The 21,873-nt window shown below is 27.0% G+C and overlaps 1 protein-coding gene across 4 annotated transcripts in view; it reads right to left on the reverse strand.

The window, feature by feature from the left end:
• PCB (Pyruvate carboxylase) overlaps positions 1-21,873 on the reverse strand; it is a 42,854-nt gene that overhangs the window by 17,533 nt on the left and 3,448 nt on the right. For all 4 annotated transcript variants that reach the window (XM_016058219.4, XM_016058220.5, XM_087167779.1 and 1 more), the window contains exons 4-12: positions 19,808-19,973; positions 18,670-18,815; positions 15,185-15,302; positions 12,295-12,401; positions 10,863-11,026; positions 9,502-9,664; positions 7,619-7,801; positions 4,250-4,484; positions 2,634-2,858 (exon numbers count right to left, since the gene is read on the reverse strand). In XM_016058219.4, the coding sequence (XP_015913705.1) occupies positions 2,634-2,858; positions 4,250-4,484; positions 7,619-7,801; positions 9,502-9,664; positions 10,863-11,026; positions 12,295-12,401; positions 15,185-15,302; positions 18,670-18,815; positions 19,808-19,973 (1,507 nt within the window). The remainder of the gene's footprint in view (positions 1-2,633; positions 2,859-4,249; positions 4,485-7,618; positions 7,802-9,501; positions 9,665-10,862; positions 11,027-12,294; positions 12,402-15,184; positions 15,303-18,669; positions 18,816-19,807; positions 19,974-21,873) is intronic.

Genomic DNA, 21,873 nt, shown 5'->3' on the forward strand with positions numbered 1-21,873 from the left:
ATTTAAAAATATTACTATGCATTCATAAAAGAAAGGAACACATTTATTTGCCCTATCTGAAAAAAAAAAATTTAAAGATATAATTAATAATAAATAAATATAAGAAAGGTGTAATGCATGAAATTAGTAACCCTGGTATGAATTCAAATGAACAAAAAAAAAAGAAGTATTAATAAATATAGCCTTTAAGAACCATCATATTATTATTATACATAATTCACATTTAATCACAGCAATTTCTACTCATTATTGACAAATTAATTTGTCTATTGGTGGTTACAGAAAAATTCCAATTGTATCACATTCTATTTGTAAGGTTTTCGAAACTGTATAAATATAATTTTACCATCAGTTTTTCACCACAAAAAAGCATATTTTTGCATGCATAAAATTAACATGCATTGTAAGAAGAAACCAAAATGAAATATTAATTGCATATTTTAGAAAATTATGTCAAATTATGAGTTTTTTAAAGGGTCTTTTTAAAAGACAGTATTTTGTAAAGGTTTTAAAAACAAATCTGAATATCTTTTTAATATTGAACACTGATGTAATCATATTAAGCTGTTATTATTAATAGCTAGAGGTTTGTTGCCCCTGTTTGACAACACTCAGAACTGCTTTTAGAGTTCCTTTCTTATTTAAGTAATATGCTGGTATATATATATATATAAAATATTCTCTACCATATGAAGAGTACATTGATAACAAATTTATTAGAAGTGTACATTGATAACTCAGTTATTGAAATAAGTAACACACACAACACTTAAAATAAATATAGATATTTCTCCTTTATTTAAAAACATTCTGAACTTTTTAAAGTAAAAAGAATGTAACTATCTCAGTGTTTTCACTACAGCGCGAGAACGCGAGAATCTCGCATGTTTTTTTCTTTTCTCGCATTAAAAAATTATTACCGTGAGAAATTTGCGCATTCTATAAATCAATTTCAAAAATCGCGAATTTCTCGCATTTTCGAACAAAGCTTAGAATTACGCCATTTAGAATAAAATCAGTTTCACTTTTCTGCCTGTATCTTTCATTATTTTCAACACCTGTCCCGTTATCTAGCTTCCCTATTTACCAGTATTGTTAAAAACCTTTTCGAACAACAGAACACAACCACAGAACCCCTTTCAGAACACATTCCTCTGCAACCACGTGTTTACCGTAGGCTAGGTTTCTTCATGTAAGACGTTCAAAATTTTTATGCTAATGTAAGATGGACAAATACCTTGTAAAGGCAAAATCTTCTATGATGATGCACCAAAAATATTCAATGCTTTAAAAAATAGAAGACGTGAGAAATGTATTATAATTAAAAAAAAAAATTTTAACGAGTTTTTGTGTTTTTTTTAGTTTTTAGAAATCTCACTTAAGTTTTTAAAATCTCACCCTGTTTTTGAGAAAGGGTGAGAAATTCTCACCCATTTTTTTTCTATGATGAAAACACTGTATCTGTTCTCTTTTTTTAAAAGGAATTAAATTTGGATCAAGAAAGCTTATCTCAACTACAAGTAATATCACTTCTGGGAACTTGGGATTCCATTTAGCTGAACTAGAAATTGCTAGGATTTCCAAGCTCTTCCTTCATGAAATGACTTAGCATCTTTTGAGGAAAAAACTTTGGAATGTACTCTTCTTTAAACCACAAATTCGTCTTTTTCTTTTAAACATTGTTGACTCTCCTGCATGATCTCTTTGTATGACTAGACGGGATATTATTGCTTTGCATTTACATAAGTGACTGCAGAATATTCTTGCTCTACTCAAGTAGAGAAATATTGAAGAGCGCATGGTCCAAAGGCTCACTGCATTTGATAATAATAACAAAAAATACTATATTGGCATTTGGTGTTTACAACCGATATATGTATGCAAAATAAAAATGTTGCACAATATGTTAAACAAATGCCCTTGTATTTGTTTTACAATCAGTAAATAAAACAAGGATGATTGGCATATACAACTTATACTCACCCATTTATTTCTGTAAACTTAACACACTGATATACAATATGTGTAAATTTTTCACAATTCAGATTGATAAAGGAAAATATTTTTTCTTTATGTCTCTTCATTAATTTTAAATCTCAAATAAATAAGTTTCAAAATGTATATAGCAAGGGATAGGAAATGTGTTACACTTATTTCTTTAAATACACATATTTATATCTTCTGTATTTTATTGATTGTTTTTTGAATGAAAGAGATGGATTGCAATTCTATACCTACATAAGTATGGTAGTTTATCCAAAAATTTTCATTTTTCTCTTTTACTTTTAAAAACAAAGAAAATTGGATAATTTATAACTTAATTCTAGAACCTCATCCATTGAATTTGAGTTATTTCTATGAGACATACTGCTTACATTTAATGAGATATTCAAATTATATTTTAATGCAATATATGTATTCGTAACTGCCAATTGGAAGAAACAAATTTATCTACTTTTAAGGGGGTTACCTTAGATCTTATGTACAAATTTATTACTTTTTGGTAATATGTTACTCAATAGAAAAGGTATGAAACTGAGGTGATGAATGAATACAATCGCTATATACAATAAATAGTATTATAAAAGATAAAGTAATTACTCAAAAATAATTAAGTATAAAAAAAGACTAACCTCCCCAATTTTCAAGACTAAAAAAGTTATTGAAACTATGAGCAACAAAAGGTGAAATTCTGAGGAGATCATAAGAACGAACTCGGGTAGCTAAAAGAGATTGATGAGCATCACGGAATGTTGTGTCCATCAACAATAGACCTTTGTGATTTCGTACAGCTTTGCTAAATGCCTCTGGTCCTTCTCTTAACAAAATATCCCTGAAGCCTTTGGAAGGTTTGAAGCCTAAAACACAAAATTGAGTTACATAAGCGATATATTATATGTGAATTGGCAAATACTACTTTTATTAGAATATTTTAAAAGCATTGAATAATTTAAAGCTTAGCAGGGGTAGAAATTAAGAAACATGTCTGTACACATTTACACTGAACCGTTTACATGTATCTTTAGACTCTTTTTTTTTTAAAAGTTAATATAGTTAATTTAAATGAAAAATTACAATGCAAAGAATATGAAATGTTAACAATTATGATGAAATATGGTATTATGTGACAATAACAAAGACAAAACACAAAATATATAAAATAGCATATTCTTTTTCATCAATTGTGGGTCCAGGGAAATTTTATGTAGTTTGGATCAAATATTTGTGGCTCTTGAAACCTAAATTAACTTGAATTGCTATCACACAGAAATCGCAACATTTGTAAATCAGCTAACATCTAACATTTTGATTAAGAGGGGAAGGTAGAAAATTTTGTATTCAGAGAATTAGATTGCGAGTTGAAAAGGGATGAAGAGTAAGTTCCATGTTTTTATATAGGGGGGAAATAGAAGTTAGTTTCGATTTTGTCAGCAGTCTTAAAGAAAATGGGCTATACATTCACCTTTAACATTGGATTTATTGCCTGCTTATTTAAAGTTTTAAGTGCTTTTAAATGCAACCTTGCACTTTTTTTAACACAGAATACAAGTAAGGATCCCATTGTAGCAAAATCTGCGACTTCAAGCCATGTAGCAAATTTGTACCTAGTCGAGTTGAATGTTGTGTTTAGTGGCACAACACACCGTGACAAACATAAAGAGTATTACACAGTCTTAGTAAACTAATTATACTAAAAGTCTGATATTTAATAAAAAAAAATGTAAAAATAAAAGATCGTTGGAACATTTTAGGGTTGTGGGACCTGTGTTTACTTAATCTACAGAAGAAATTAGTACAATGCTCTCTTTGTCTCCTTCATGATTTTTTTAACCTTCTACACTTGCAAGATTTTGACAGTTCAAATCCAAAGATCAGCTGTTTAATCAAATGAAAACAAATTAACACTAAAAAGCCAATCTTATTTAGATTATCAGTGGTTCCCACTAGTGATCTGCATAATTTTAAGTGCCTTGTTCTATCATAGTAGAAATAAAATAAATAAAATTGTATGTAATTAAAATATAAAATGATGTCAACTGTTTCAATACAGAATAGTGAAACTACTATACTGATGTAAATATTGTTAAATTAAAGTTTTTAAACTGAAATAATTTTTTTAGTAGATTTTGCAATTTAAATAACACTTTATAAATGAAGAAAATTTATTTCAATTAAAAAAAGCAACAATATAATAGTTTATATAAAAGCATTCAATATAACCCATGATAATTCAATATAAACAACTCACCTGCTGGAATTTCTGGCACTACTGGATCTAACTCAGATGGCACTAAATTAGTAGCTAATGGTGTGGTAGGGCCATTAACCATAACTTCACCAATATATCTTAGCAATTTTTGAGCCCTATTCTGAGTTGCTTCAAATTGAAACAAAAGAGGATTGTCATCAATGAAATTTGTATCAATTGTACCACTTAAAAACTTTGGATTCTCCAAAACATTAAGAAGAAATGGGATATTAGTCTAAAAGGAAAAAAAAATCAAATGTTAATTCTAACTAAAGCTCCTTGATGTTAATAGCATATAAAAAAAAAGCACAACTAATGGCAGCTTGAAAAATATGCATAATATATTTTTCTTTTAATTTATTTAGTTTATTTTAAAGTTCATACAATCAAACCATGATCCATCTTTATATCTTTTGTTTTCTAGTATGTATAGTCTTGTTTTACCAGTCCCAACACAAATACTATTTATAGAGTTAAAAATGTACATTTAGATTATTTTTAAAAGAAGATGCCTGCATGGAAGATGCTATACTAGAAGATGCCTGCATCTGTAGCTTAAGGCTCTTCACAAAACTTACAATTATTTATTTTTGAAAGAAGAAAAGGTAACTCTTGATGCTAATGATAAAGAGGAGAATCAGGATTTGTTACAATTTAAGGAAAAGAACTGAAACATCACATTTTATGTTTATGCAGCAGGTGAGAAAATATTAAAGCCTGTGTTGTGCTGTTGGTTTCAAAAATAGTCACAGTGCAAAATTAGACCAATAAAGACGTTGAAATCGAAAAACAACTAATGCTTTTAAAACAACCTCAAGTATTTAAAACAATGAGAAACTTCTGTATTCATATTATTTTACAGAAAAACAAAAGTAACCAGTAACCAGGGTTCGTGATTTTTTTTAAAAAAAACAACAAAAAAAAAACAGATTTTTTTTATTTAAATCGGATTTTTTTTATTTAAATCAGATTTCTTTTATTTTATTCAAACACATTGTAAGAACTTTAATTTATGATTAAAAATACTTTATAAATGTTTAATCAAAATTAAATTAATATTAAGACAATATTATTAACAATATTATAGAAGCTCTAACTTACTAATATAATTTTTCATTAGAATATATAGCTTTGAATGCATAGCAACCATTTTGAAACAAATACATGATTGAAATTTGAAGACTAGATGAAATAGAGAATTTAATGAAAGGGGTCTGTCTAGGTTTTTCTGAGAGGTATTTATTTTGTGAAAATTTAGACATAATTTGTGAAAAATTAAAAATATTAAAAAATCAACACAAAAATACGAATTTATTCGATTCTTACGAAACACAAAAATAAAATTTAAAAAAAAGTATTTTTTTCCTTAAGTTGAATTTGTGAAGGTACCCTAAGCATTAGCAAATTTGGCTAGGACAGACTCTTTATTTATTAAATTAAAGTTTCAATTAGCAAACCATAATTTTAATTTAAAATTGGGTTTTTTTTCTCTTGATTTTTTATCTGACAAAATAAATGTAAGAGATTGTGTTTATAAATGTAGTCATTCATCAAAAAATAAATAAATATTTAATCTATATATTTTTATATTAAAATATTCCTTTTTAATACTATATCAAAATAGATCAGCTAAAAAAAATTTTAAAAAAATCTATGCACTCATTGGAATTTTTTTTCACAAAATTTCTTTATAGAAAATCTGATAATGTCAAAGATTCTGTAAACATATTATGAGAAAAAAACACAAGTTACCAGTTAATAACTCTACTGCCTCAAATAAACTTTGAAAGAGAAGAATGACAACATATCAGGAAAAAATATCTGAATTCATTAGCCTTTTTTTTCTTTTTTTTTGGTATATTAGGGTAATTTCTTTTTAATATAACCTCAAGCTTTAGAAATATGCATTTTCCACCAATAAAATATAATGTAGATTTTAATTCCATGCTAATTCAATCAATAGGTAGAATTTTAATTAAGATTACTTGTATTTTTTTTCTCGAAATTCATGTCTATTAATTACTTTCTATAGCTATGCAAATCTATATTAAGACAGCATTAAGTGTGTACTTTCAATCTCAAGAATCAAAAGATTTTTTAAAATGTAATTTCAAACGTGTTGGAATTCAACACACACTAAGAAAGAAAGTAATTTCGTTAACTAAAATTAATTAACACAGCAATTTATTTAAAATAAATTTTAAAACTAAGAAAAGAAAACAATAAAAGTATCAATAACTTAAAACACAGTTTTTTAACTTTTAAAATCAATATATATATTAAAAAAAATCAGTTGATTTAAATCAATGATTTTTTTTAAAAAATCATTTGATTTAAATCATGATTTAAATTGTGATTTGAATCAAGCTGATTTAAATCGACGAACCCTGCCAGTAACTAATGTCAAAAATACAGTACAGAAACTTTTATGCAGTATCCAAAAGATTGGGGAAAAATTTTCATGGGTTTAACACCATTTTGAACTAGAACAATTGTGGCAAAATGCAGAAATTCCTGTCATCTTTGAAGTTAAGTAGAGGGAAAGATATGAGGTCTTTGATTTAAGAAGGAAAATGTATTACAGAGGATAGAATGGTAGTAAAAAAAAATACACAGCTATACAAGCAAATTAAAAAATATAAATTGCAAAGTAAATATAATTTAAAAAAAGGTGAAGAGGGAATATAAATTTTTAATTGGAATATGGAAATGGCTAAAATAAGACTATTCTTATTCAATAATTAAATAGAAGTACAGTCAGTTGTACAGTATAAAACATTTTATGTAGTTTTCTGAAAACTGAAGGAAACTTAACTTGATTTAGAACGACTGAATCATCCTTAAAGCAATGAATCAAAGTTAAAGATTCTATCGTAAAATTCATTCAGAAATAACTGAATTTATTATAACTGAAGTTTTGATTTTTACTTCATAAAATATTTAAACTGTTTTGTAGAAGAAGTTTAACTCTGATTCGGAATAGACGTGCTCAAACAAAACTACAATTTAACAAAACGTTCTGAGAGCCAATGCTTAAAATCCTGTGACATCAACAAAAATGGATAACTCACTTAGAGGCAGGTCTGCAAACTGAATGCCGAAAAACAGCGCTATCTGCCTGGTAGAAAAAACAGTAACTGACCGTCCAATTCTCAATGCTTGAAAATTTAAAAACAATTTTTTTTTCAAAAACAAAATCAGATGGAACTAATGATGCTTCGATTTAGGAGAGGGAAATATCACACAGAATGTGGTAGGGAAGTTTTACAAAACTACAGTGCTATTAGTAACTAAGTTATTAAACTGCCAATTTTATAAAAATTACATAAGTCTAATAAAGTTTAAAAATAAAGTATTATAAAGGCTTACTTTTACTCCTCTAATACGAAACTCTCTAAGAGCTCTGCTCATTTTGGAAGAAGTGGCAGCGAGATCACGAGCATGAGCAATAACTTTAACTAAAAGGGAATCATAATAAGGAGATATAACAGCACCAGCAAATGCAGATGCACCATCAAGGCGAATTCCAAAACCTTCTCCGCTACGGAACACCTGAAGTGTAAGAAACTATGTGTATTGCTGACAATTTAGAAAATAAATATCGAACTTTAAAATATTAGTAGTAATGATAAAAGCATGACTAAGAAATGCATAATTAGATAAATTAATTTGTGCATACACAATGTCTGAAATACTGATTAAATTTAAATTAAAAATAACTAAATAAGAAACAACTAAATCTACTAGTGTTATAATGTAACTAGCAAATGCCAGTTTAAATTTTAATTCTTTTAACTTTTGGGTTCCTAAATATTTATCTGAATAGTTTTGAAAATGTGTAATATTTTGAAATTTATAGCCAGCTATTCCATTCATTTTCTAATAACGATTTAGATATCAAAAATGTTTTAAGTTACGCAAAAAAACAAGAGTTCACATTTAATTTTTAATATAGAAATGAGATTGTGTAAATTTTTCATTTGATTATTAACTTTTAATTTTTAACTTAGATGCTTGCAAGGAAGAGGCTTATATCTATGTTAAAATTTATAATAATATTGGATTTTTTCATTCCTTCTCATTGGAGTCATTAAAATATCATTTTGGGACTATGTAAATTGTATTGTAATTAGATTGTAAAAGGCTGGAAAAAAAATTTCTTTTCATTCACTCAACGATTTTCAAACTATTTTTTCATTGTAGCACACAACTTCTTGATACATAAAATAAAGATATCAGAATTCACTTTTCTAACAGCTTAGTATTTCAACCGAAACAACAAAACAAATAAAACACCACTAATGCTTTTCACTAAAGCATTTGTAAACCTAATAAACAAATTGGAGAATTTATTCTAAAGCAACAATAAAACACAATATTAGTAGAATTTATTACATTTTAGGCACTCATGAGTTAAAGCAAAATATATTCTGTTTTATTCTCCCTTCGTTATTATTTTTTTGCTCTTAAGCATAAATGCTTCCATAACAAAAACTTAATAACAATAATTTATAAACATCATATTAATATTCATTGCATTAAAAACTTCATTCCTTTTTTATCCATTACCGTTTCTTAATAAAACATTTTTAAACCTTTGGATAAGTCATTAGCACCACCTAAATGAAAGGTGAAATAAAAAGCTTAGTTTATATCAAAAATGCAATATAAATTTTTTGATAAGTTGATATAATTTAATTAATTTTAGATGAATTCAAGTCGTTGTAAAAATTAGCTCATAACATTACAGATTTTAGTTATTCATTTCAGTCAAATCATCATCATTAGTCAATAATGAATTAAATACAGAAAAATTGTAGATCTTTTGAAAAATTTCCTCTATGCATGTAAACTAGACTTTTTACAAAACTGTTTTATGAACTGTTTTTTGCTATTGTACAAGGAAAAGGAAAACAATTATTTAAGTCCAATTATAAGCATTAAATAGTTACTATGAAAGCATGCATAAATGGCATACTTAGTATAAATAATAGTTTTTATTAAGAACACAGCAATAAATGTTAATAAAGCAATTCTTTAAAAATAATGCTGAGCAATGCATTAAATTTAGGTGAAGGTAAATAAATAACTTGCAAATGGACGCTTTGATAATGTTAAAAAGCTTTTCTAGTATACCAATAAGTAACTTTTAAAGATATTGTATAGAAATCGAAAATAAAAAAAATTTATTTAAAAAAAAAAAAAACTATGAAAAAAGTATAAATTCTTTGCCAAGAAAAAAAAATTTTGACCTCAATTCTTCCAGTATCTGGTTGAAAATTTTGTGCTGGATCTTCAGTAGTTACACGACATTGAATAGCACAACCTTTCATGTGGATGTGATCTTGAATCATTCCAAGACTTGCTAAGCTGTGGCCTTCACTGAGTTTTATTTGTGACTGAACTAAATCAATCCTATAAACAAATATCATATAGATCCATTTAAACAAATATTAGTAGAGAAATTCTAAATAAAAATAATACAATTCTTGAAAAAGCTAAAATTATTTTTAAAACACTATTAGAGTGGTCCAACAGCTAGATAATTCCCTCACTGATTTTATCAAATTTCCCCGATTTTTGCCACTAACGACACAAATTTCATGATTAATTTTTTAGTTCTGTCTTATTTACATATACAATACATTAAACACTTTTTCTCACTATTAAAGTTGAAATTAACCCAAATTTACAAAAATTACTAACTTTTCTCCATTTTGTGATCACTCTGGTAATCTACCTTCCTAACATAATGTATTTTTACAATAAAAAAGCTCACAGCAATAATGTTTTTAAATAAAAGAAATAGAGATATTAGGACTATTAGCATCACATGAATAATACAAATGGTAACATTTGAAAACTCTCAGATGGAATTAAACATGAAACATATTAATAGAAACAGTTCTAAAACTTGGCCATTCATTGCTTTAAAACAGCATTTTAAATATGAATTTGGCAGCATATTGACTATAAATTTAAACAGATAATCAGTATGATCAACACCAGTTCTAAGACAGCAAATTCTTTTTCAGCCAATTAATTGTTAAAACATATTTTATCATCTATTGCTAACCAAAACTAGCTATATTAAACTTCAAAAAAATATCATTAAACAATGAAACACCTATTTCAATCTCATTTAAACTAATTAAACTGAATGTTTTTTGACACGTGTGTTTTTCACGTTGTGTTGCTATTTCAAATAGTTTATAACATTTTCATTCATATTAGTTTTTAATCAATTGTTTTACTATTTATCCTAAGATAAATATTGCCTTTATATTTATAAACATTTTATAGTTTTGATATTCAAAAATTTATTAAACATTTATTTAATACCACTTGAATTTAAAGATCTTTGACGCAAGTGGTATACAAAAATTCACAGGGCATGCAGATATTACACAGAATTAAGAGTTGAAACCCCTGATGAAGTGCATAAATAGTTACATCATAATGTGCATATTTAAAACTAAAACAGACTTTAAAACTTTTTTTCAGAGACAAAAATGTACATTATTATGGAAGACAAAAGCAATATAACACACTTAAACATTTAAAAGCATATTCTTATGAATAAAAAAAATTCATTTTACTAACAAAGACCTACCCAGTTATCTCTTCACTAACAGTGTGTTCAACTTGTAACCTGGCATTAACTTCTATAAAGTAATGATCTCCATTTTCATCCAAAAGAAATTCAGCAGTACCGGCATTTTCATAACCAACTGACTTGGCTAATCTCACAGCATCATTTGTAATTTTCTTCCTTATCTATAACAATAAATATAAGTTATAAATGAACTCACAGAGCAAAAGAGTAATATTATTTAAATATTAAAGACAGTGTAAAAATATAGATAATTCAGTTTATTTTACTTTTATAGTGAAACTTATGATCGGTAATAAGATTAATTTTACATTTTGAATTACATCTGAAGATGATTTTAAACATATATTTAGAAAAACTACTAGAATTTGAACATTAAAGATGTAGCAATAACAAGATAGATGCCTTAACACAGAGGGGGGGGGGAAAGAGATACTAATCAATAAATATTAGGAATAATTCAGCAACAAAAGGTCATCAATTTTTAAAATTGTACATTATTTTAACATTGGCAAGAATATGTCATCAGGTAACATTATTTGTGCAAAATCTATAGTATACACTAAATATTTATTTATCATTCATTAAATATCTGATGCATGGTTTTTAGAAAATTTAGTTCTATTTATAATTACATTTTATATTTTATCTAAATTAAAAAATAAGCAAAACTTTGGCAACTTCAACAGCAAACTCCACACGATAACAGTTATCAACATCTGAGAATTTTGTTGAGATGGTTTATTAAACATATCATTTTTATTTTCAAAATATAAAAATTAATAGACATTATTTATTTATCTAAAAGGACTTAGAAAAGAACATTCTCGTGTAATGCAAAACAGCGATATCATTTGAGGGGACTTAATAATCTCAAAGAAGAGCTATGAAACAAGTTTGTGAAAGGCCCAATTTAAAGAGCTGGAGAGATAATCACACATGATTTGGTAACTAAAACGGATAAATTGTTATACAAGACATATATTTTTGCAATGTAGTTGTTAATATATTGAAATCTTACTTGAAACTAAAATTAAATTTATAATTTGAGGAGAAAAAAAATTGCCGCTTATTTTTTTATTAAATTTAACTTGAAGTCCAAATTTTTTTTTCTTTAAGAACTAAGTATTTGAGTAAATTTCATTTTTTGATAGTGATTGTTTTTATATTACAAAGAATCAAACCAAATTACTTAATATTCAATTGGTTTTAAAAATCATGAATTTTCAACACATAATCTGATAAGTTTAATTGATTTATAATTATCAATTTGCAAAAAAGATTTATTAAAACGTAGCTGTAACATGTGCATAACATTATGCTGTGAAAATGTGCAACAATTTACAATGAAATGACAAATTCAAAATATTTTGTCCTTTAAAAAAAATAGAAAACAAATATGTTTGTATCAAAGAGAAGAAATGAAATATACCGAAGGATGGAAATTTGGAGCAGGTGCAATTTCTACCACTTTTTGATGTCTTCTTTGAACTGAGCAATCTCTTTCAAACAAATGAACAACATTTCCATAATTATCACCTGAAAATACAAAAATAAGAGCTTACTTACCAATGTGTACAAACAAATAAATATTAGATACATCAAAGGGCCTCATTAAAGCAATAAAAAAATGACAAGACTAAAAATAAGCACACTAAAGACACAGTAATTAAAAATGCTGATCATAGAGTTAATGCATATAAAAAGTTTAAATTGACAGAATTACAAAAATTACGCTCATACTCTAAATTAATGATAAAAATTAATTATTATAACAAAAAAATACAGATTCTTGGTTTAACCAAATTCGTAATAAAGAATTTTTACAACTTTTACGAAATTATCAACTGCTGAATTAATGAAGTCTTAAAGGGAAAAATAGGGAAGTTTTAAAGGGAAGGAATAGGTAGAGCAGATTACATGTACTGTTCTGGGGTCAGCATTAATGTTGAAAAGTATGTTGATCACTATATCTCAGTAACATTTGTAACAAAATATTTTATTGCTTATTATAATTTGCTTGGATTGTAGATTTATTACATTAAATTAAATAAATCTTATAAAGTCAAATAAAATAATACTGCTTATTGTATTTTTATTTTTCAAATTCATAAATATTTTTTTAGAAAAAAGATTCGGAAAAAATTCTACCCTGATAAAATGTTGCTAAAATTTATTAAAGGCAAGTGATTGATAACAATTGCATTTGTTTTCTTACAAAATGAATATTAATGGATTTTTTTTTTATTTTTATCATTCAATCTCATAAATAAGATATAAAAGTTGATCTTTGTCAAGCATGGCTCGGGACTACGTGCCTTGTGCTAAGTACTCTTGTTGTGGGGCTGCCCTTACTTGATGACTCCCTAGTATTTGAAGGATAGACCCGTGGGCTACGTTAAGCTTTGCTATGAACTAACTTTTAATGTGGATTGTAGTGTTTTAAATCCCCTTCTTTAATATTATCAGATTTATTTATTTACTTGCACAGACATAAGAAGCACTCAAGGGGCATATTCTACCAAATATGCCCCTTGGCATCACTCATACTGCTGGTGGAAAGCTAGGGGTTGACAGTTTGATCCTCGCAGTAGATTAAAAATCTGGCATGTGTGTGCAACAAGGTGTGCATTACATGTGTAGTGGCTGAAAGTCCCCTCAATCAATGTAGAAGTTGGGAGAGAGGGATACCAGCTCAGGAACTGTTTATGTCATCTGACCAGAGTTAAAGTTATGTGACCTTCCTACCATGGTTGTTAAAAGATAAAGCATTGAAAAACAGGGCTAATTACATGGCCATGGTTGGACGAAGAATGTACAGACACATGAACAGCATAGGCAAAGAATCTGTTCAATATTTTGCATTGTAACATCTTGTGCAATTTATTACAAATGTGTGGTTTATGGCAAGATATATGAAGAACTTCAGATTTTTATCATAACTTATCAACATACAATTTTTAAACAAACAGAAAAGGAATGTTTTTGAATCCATTCAAAGGATATGAATTTTCTATAATTAATCAAATACTTTTTTCATGTTTTCAATAAAATAATTTTCAAGAAATTTCAAAAAAAAGTCTTCATTATGTCCAAGTTATGCTGGTAATAATATTGTTTTATATATATGCTTTCTTACATTAAATCAAGCATTTACTAAAAAATTTTCACACTAAATTCAGGATCTTTATAAATCAAGGCTTATAGTAAATTACTGTATTTTAAAATATATTTGTAAAATGTTGAGGGATTTGAAATCTTAATACATAAAATTTATACGAAAGTAAACTAACCAAATATTTTTGCAAATAAAGCATAATTTTTTTTTCAGCAGGATAAATTGTTCTAGCTCCATTTTATAACTTTCATCAATTTATTAATCTTATCAGAGTGATAAATAAATATTTATTAAATTAAATATATTTATTCGATTGAATACATTTATTTGACTTAATTTATCTTAGAAATAATGTAAGTAGATTAAAAATCCACAAAATGCATTTTTTAAGTAGAATTGGATATACTCATCATGATCTATTAGCATGAATCTGCTTTAATAATAAAATAATTATCTAATTTAATGACTTTTTTATATTATTACAAATGAATATTTTCTATAAATAAAATATAATAAAAAATTATAAATTTTTAATAATTATTTTGAACTTTTCACTAACATACTCTTTCCAAGCTGTATACAAGCTATAGCCAGAAAATAAAATTTTAAATTAAGTAATTATTGTTTTTTATTAATGAATGCAGCATTAACAATACAGTAAGGCACCGATTATCCGGAACGATCGGGACCATCGCTATTCCGGATAACTGATTTTTCCGGTTTTCTGAATCGCCACAAAAAGCCGTTTTTTTTTATTGTTAAACCCAACTAAAAAAAATTTTTTTTTGGAAATAATCTTAAAATGAAGAAAAAACGATGGAGTAATACACTAATGATTATTTCCAAAATGATGGTAAGGTAAACATCTTTCAGAAAAGAAAGAAAAATCCTAAAATCTTATGAGGAAAAAAAAAATGTTTTTTAAAATGGCTCGAAAATGTATCGAATTTCGTTCCGATTTTTTGGTTTTCCGGTTTTCTGATTTCCGGATAACGGGTTCTGTACTGTACCAATTAATAATTAATTTTAAAAAATCAAGCGAAATAAAATTTCTGCAGCAGAAAATTGTCAACACTATGTTCAATCCATGAATCTACATTTTTCGCTAATTGACATATTTATGCTTTAGGAGAGCTGCCAATGATATATAAAAAAATAACTTATATGAAAACATTTGGTCATATGAAATAGATAAGTTTCATACCAAGTAGTTGAACTTCAATATGTCTGGGTTTTTCAATAAACTTTTCAATAAAAACAGCTCCATTTCCAAATGCAGAAGTAGCTTCAGATACAGCACGCTTAAAAAGCTCTTCAAATTCCTAAATTAATTTACAAATCTATTTAAATTAAAGTACGGAAAGTCACACTTATACAAACTTTATTCAGAGGCCATTCATAAATGATACCTTGTCTAAAGGGGTACCAAAAAGTGTGACATCACACATTTTGGTTACATTTTTCTAAGATATTTTTCTCAAAATAAACATTCATCTGACCATTATTGTTGTTTTGCTTACAAATGTCATTAAAAAACGTTAAATTTAAAAATAAAATTGGAAATATAATTAATAGCATGGGTTTTGTTTCAGAACTGTTGGCATATCGTTATGACATGGCAAGGAGGTAAGGTGAAGTGTGACACTTCAACAAAAGGGATGAAGGAAGTTCAAAATATTGAAGTGAAGCAATTTATGTTTTGTCCCTTAATATATTTTAAGACTGAAACACAAGTCACAGATAAAACTGAAATACAAGTCACAGTGTTCAGATACGAGCAGATAAATCCAGATTTTTAGTAAATAGTGCCAAGTTAGAAAGTTGTTATACTTTCAGCAGTCATTATGAATTCCTGGGGTCATTTTTAAATTTTATTTATAATATCAAGGCATTTAAAACATGAAAAAATTTTCAGACTTTGGAACTTAAAATTTGAAAATATGATTATTTAAGAAATCTCTGTTGAAATGAATTGCTTAATACTAGATATATGCAGGGTTTCAATATGTAGTAAGAATTATAAACCATAATCATGATGAGAAATACTGAGAAAGAAAACTTATGGAGAAAATAGAAAAAAATCAAAAATCAGCTTTTAACTAAAATTGTAACAAGTGACATAAATACAATGGGACATATTCTGTCAAAAGATCTCATTCATAGACAAATTCATTAAACTGGATACAGCAAAAGGTACAAGATGACCCGAATTCCTTGTCTTAAACTACATCATAAACAAGCGAAACTAGATTAGGTAAGTACATGCCGAGTGAGAAAATTGTTATATTTTCAGCTATCATTGTGAACCCTTGGGGTTATTGTTGGGAATTATTAAAATTTTGTAATTCAATTTCTTTTAATATTGTCATTTGTGCCTATATTTATTATTTTGCCAATATTTATAATTTTTGTGACAGTTAAATCTGGCAAAAATGTGAATATTTGTTCTTCTTTGATTTTTTTAGCAATTTCATTTTCTGTGATATTTTTTTAATCAAAATGCTACACATTCAGTGAAAAGGGAAAAAAATATGCAAATTTCAGAATTTTTAGAAATATTTTACTTCATCCTGAACTTTTGTGGCCCACTATATTATCTAATATTAAACGCCATGAAATTAACTGACAAAAATTACAAAAAATGTCTTGTTCCCTTTGAAAATTTAGAATAAGTGTCAAATATGAAAAAAAAATTAAAATCTAAAACGATTTGAGATTTCAAGAAAATAATATAAAGAAAAGTATTATTTAAATCCAAATTAATAAATAAGCAAAAAAATTAATACTTTTCTGGTTAACAATGACTAAAACTACTTTTGAATTTGAGGAAAAAAGTATATAATCAACCCAATTTTTTTTATAAGTACAGTCAACCCCACTTAAAGGAATACCATCGGTTCCAGCCAAAGTTATACAATTAAGAGGGTTATTCGATTAAGAAGGGATTGCAATATTGAATTTTAAATTCTAAATTTTTGCGAAATTTCACTTTTTAGTGGTATTTAATGCATAGTATAGCGTCTTAATTAAATAAACTGTTTCATGATCAATAAACAATTATAATTAAAACTGTCTGTGTCAGTATCATAAAATATAAATGTCATTTAAAGTTACATAAAACTAAATCAATGTTAATGAAAAGTAAAATATAGGTACTAAAATATAATTATTTCCCTTTCGAAAAAACTATAATTGAAGACTGTTTTATACTCGTCTAATTCCTCAATTTATCAAAATTAGATTTTCCCTCTCAAATTGTGTTAAGACTTTCATGACTTGCGTATTCCTTTCAAATACATTCAGAATTTATTATTTTTATTTTTACTTATTTATTTTTTTTTAATCTTCGAAACTTGAGAAATTCCATATTAACCATTTCAGTTTGGGATTTTTTGAAATTTTCTGTTTCCAAGATTTATTGTTTTCACTTAATTCAAATCATTCCTTTTTGCACTCAACTTGCAACTAACTCAGATTTATTCACTGATATTAAGCAATTATAATTCTACTTCACAAGAGGAAGACTCAGACTTACCATCCAGCGCATGTTTTTGGGCGAATTAAAAGAATGTAGAATATCTGGCTGGGAGGAAGCAAGATCTATTGCTAGAGACAGGAGGCGTTGGAGGGACATGCTAGAGGCCTTAAGTGCCCAAAGACACATAGAGGATAAGTAAGTAAGTATAATTCTACTTCAGAGAAAGATACACTAGTGTGTTAGGTTTTGGAAACTTTTTCTTATCAAAGCAAATAAAGTATCAGGTGGGAACCACAAGTCTTGACCACAAAACAAATCTTTCTGTACCTTTTTTACATTCTTAATGATGTGTGAGTGAAGTAATTTAAAGAAAGGTAAAAAAAAAAACTTCGTTTACTTCAATGTATAACTGGCAGCAAGATTTGATTAATTTTTCAACTTTACCACCTATTTAGACCAACTAAGGAACAGGATGTCCCTATTAAAGAGACCACCTATTATCATAACTGAACAGCAGAAATTCCATTTTAGCTGGTGAAAGAGTTCTCAAAAATAATTTTTTTTTTTTCTCATTTGATTACCTCCTCTTTATGCAATTAGATGGGGACAAAAACAACAAATATCCGTTTAAACGGGAAAGTTTAACATTAGTTTAATATAAAATTATTTGGTTCCACTAAATTTTATGTGTACATGCGGGTTATTCGATTATCCGATATGCAATTAAGTGGGGACCACTGTACTTTTATTAATGATTAAAAAGCATTGAATATTTGAAAATAATATGTGTGTAAAATGTTATTTCTGGTAGCTTACAATAAAAAATATAAGCCACTCTTAAAAAGATTTAAAAAAATATTCAAAATACCAAAAAACAATGAAAATCTAATGTTATTTAAAATTTTGAACATTTTTGTTTTTATGCATCAATTTATTCAGTAAAGCAACTTCTGAATGCAAATTAATAAAATAAGTAAACAAATTAATACTTTTCTTATTAAGCTTGTGAAAAAACTACTCTTGAATGAGTCTTGGGAGAAAAAACAAAGGCTACAAGGCTTGTCATTAAACTAACATTTAAAAAATTCTGCCATCGATAAGATTTTTAAACAGTCACCTTAAATTAATTGAATAATAAAAAGATTTTAATATATTTAATGCAAAAAGATACATAATGTCTATTATTAAGAGTGAACAATTTTTCAACTGACCTCAAACTTTTTAACAACACGCATCCCACGCCCGCCACCACCGTAAGCTGCTTTTAAAATTATAGGAAGTCCATGTTCTTTAACAAAATTGGATGCCTCACTAACATCAGTAACAGGAGTATCTGTACCTGGTACAACCTTCACACCTGCAAAAAAATTAATTTATTGCTTATATAAATACACATGGGAATACTTAGTTTTATACAAACTTACAAGTAAGTAAAAAACATTATTTTAAAAATGTTAGTTGGAACAGAGAAAGGAAGAAGAAAATTATATTTCAGAACAGTTGTAACAAGGCAAGTATATAATTTACAATTAATATAAATAATATATTTCAATTAATTAAAACAATATTCCTATTAAAAAAAATAACTCAAAAGAATACTTCATTTTTTGAAAAATGGCTCATCATACCCAATGGCCCCCAGCAGTAGCAGAAACTCCCTAGCAGACACTGTAGATTATTGCAGCATTTGCAGATTATTTTTCATTTATTTCATTTTTTAAAAGCAAAAAAATAGAGGAAAATTGCAAAAACTCCTTGCTAAAGCATTTCCTAACTTGTTTCAAATAAAAATTTAAAAGATGAATTGAGATTACACCTGATGGAACAAAAAGTAAAAAAAATTTTTTTCTGTAGTTGATTACAAGCTTAACTGTAGAGATTTATTCCTTTTTTTAACATCATTATATGAAATTCTACTTAAATTTAAACAACTCCTAAGATTTTTATGTATAAGAACTTTATATTTGCAAATTTTGTCACATGTGTATTAGATTAAGCTGAATTTTTACAATAATAATTTATGTCTGACTGCATCGTGGTTGTAGACATATTTGGGTTTATGAAGATAATACTGCAGATTCATCCTGTAAAGTCTGCTACCGGGATCATACCAAGAACGGATTCATAGTAAACAATTTTAAACTGAATCTTATTTACTATTTTTATATCAATAAAGAGACAATTTCAAATTACTACTTTTTAAATACTAAATTTTGGCTTTAAATAGCAAAATAATTTCAAAAATAGAAACTCAGAAAATGAAATTTTCGAGAGTCAATCATAAAATACAACAAAAACATTATTCAACCATAAATATAAAATCAAAATACAGTATTCTTAACAACAAACCAGCTGATATTGCAACTTTTCTAGCTGAAACTTTATCTCCCATTTTTTCCATGACAACTGGTGAAGGTCCAATGAAACGGATACCAGCTGCAATACAAGCTTGAGCAAAATCAGCTCTCTCAGATAGAAAACCATATCCAGGATGAATAGCATCAATCCCATTTTCCTAAAAATATAGAATAAACTAACAGAAATAGGATAATAAAAATAAGAAGAAAAATTCATACATTTCGTTCAAAATTTAAAGCCACCAAACTAATTTTTTTTCAAACATTTTTAGAATAGTAATTGGCAGCCCAATGAAGAATTTTATTATTTAAAAAAAGAACAATTTAACTTACAGATAAATTTTTAACTATTTAATTTAAACGCTACTTTTTTCATCTGCTTCTTCCCAAATGCATTTCTGATTGGTGTAATTTAAAAATATCCACAATAAATTTTATATTAAAACTTATCTAAAGAATATATATGAAGTGCAATTTTTTAATTATTTATTTAATAATTTAGTTTAGGAACAGACAACTTTATTTTTCAGTTTTATAATCTTTTTTTAATTTCTTTGAATTTAACAAGAATATTAATAATGATCTTTGGAAGTTATTACCTTAAAAAATTATTATTACTTATTATGTACATCAGTACATAGTTATAACTAGATTTTATAGTTCAGGGGTCTTCAGGATCCAATTTTTGAAATTCTGGTTAATTGTTAATAGAAGTGGGTAAATTAAAAACAGTATAAGAAAAAAATTAAAGAAATACAAAAATAAAGAACAATTTTTTTTTTTTTTTAAATATTGGTGATTGAAATGGGCTACAGGTGGCAAAGAGCAGAACTCTCTACCTATGGCAACACTTCACATGCTTTCCCCATTAGCGCGAGGAGAGTCATAGAGGAAGAAAATATGTTAGTTTCTCTCTTGATTTTCATATAGATTAAAATCTTTTAAGTTGGAAAACTATATGGAACTGAAAACTACATTAAGCATAGTTCTAAAGAAAAGCATCACAGAAATTTTAAGACATATTTTTACTAAATAAAAAGGAAAAATATTAAGAAAAGGGAAAATATCGCAGTACATTCCTATACAACTGAAAAGAGGAGGAGAGGGAAGGGAGAAGGACCAAAAGCATGAAACCGGTCTCTCCCCAGATGGCGTATTCGAGCGTTGCGATCGTCAATATATATTCCAGTTTAAAATGGACACACATTAAAGTAAAAATTTTATTTTTAAATTGTCCTATTTTTACTAAACATTAAAGTTCAAAACCTTTTAAATCTTCATAAAGAAAAAAATTATATGTGAAATAAAATAAATTGCATTTTAAGCAATATTTTAAATATTAGAACATTAAAAGGAGGTCTTCAAGATTTAAAGAAAAAGATACAAATGATCTATAATGTTTAATAGATGATAAATCCTCTGCTTTTTTATCCATCTAATTAACATGCACATTTAAAAATTCATCTAGTATTGATAGGCAAAACAAAAGAGTTGTATTTGAAGAATCAAGGCCTTTAATTACATACAACTCAAACATTTGCATTGATGAAAAGAAACAATATTATTTGATGCTCATGAAATTGTCTTACCTTTTTGATGTTAATACAGAGAAAAATAATATATTTTTTTCATTTTTACCTTTACCCAGACCGAAGTTAATCGGTGGTGTTCCATCAACAACTTTTGGCCATCCATCCAACAAATCCATCAACAACTTTTGGCGTATTTGACGTGCTATAGCACGTAAACGGAATCACTGATATTGTTAATTTTGTTAAAAGAAATTCAAGCATAATATAGATGATTGAGGTGATGAATTCTTAGAGCAAAGATAATTATAGAAAAAATCAATCACCATCAACTAAGCATTCACTTTACCAGCTCCTCATAACTTCAGTGTCCTTTTAAAAAAAAAATTTTACTAAAGAAGGAAATGCACATTTGTGTACATTATGATCTGGAGACTGACTTTTTGTCAAGAGAAAGGAGGTTTTCACCCCATATAGAAGAGATATGGTAAATATTGCAAACACTCAGTCAAGAAAGTATCCTCTTCAA

The sequence above is a fragment of the Parasteatoda tepidariorum genome, chromosome 7 (assembly GCF_982258835.1).
Source record: "Parasteatoda tepidariorum strain Cologne lab strain chromosome 7, Ptep-v5.0, whole genome shotgun sequence".
NCBI lineage: Eukaryota > Metazoa > Arthropoda > Arachnida > Araneae > Theridiidae > Parasteatoda > Parasteatoda tepidariorum.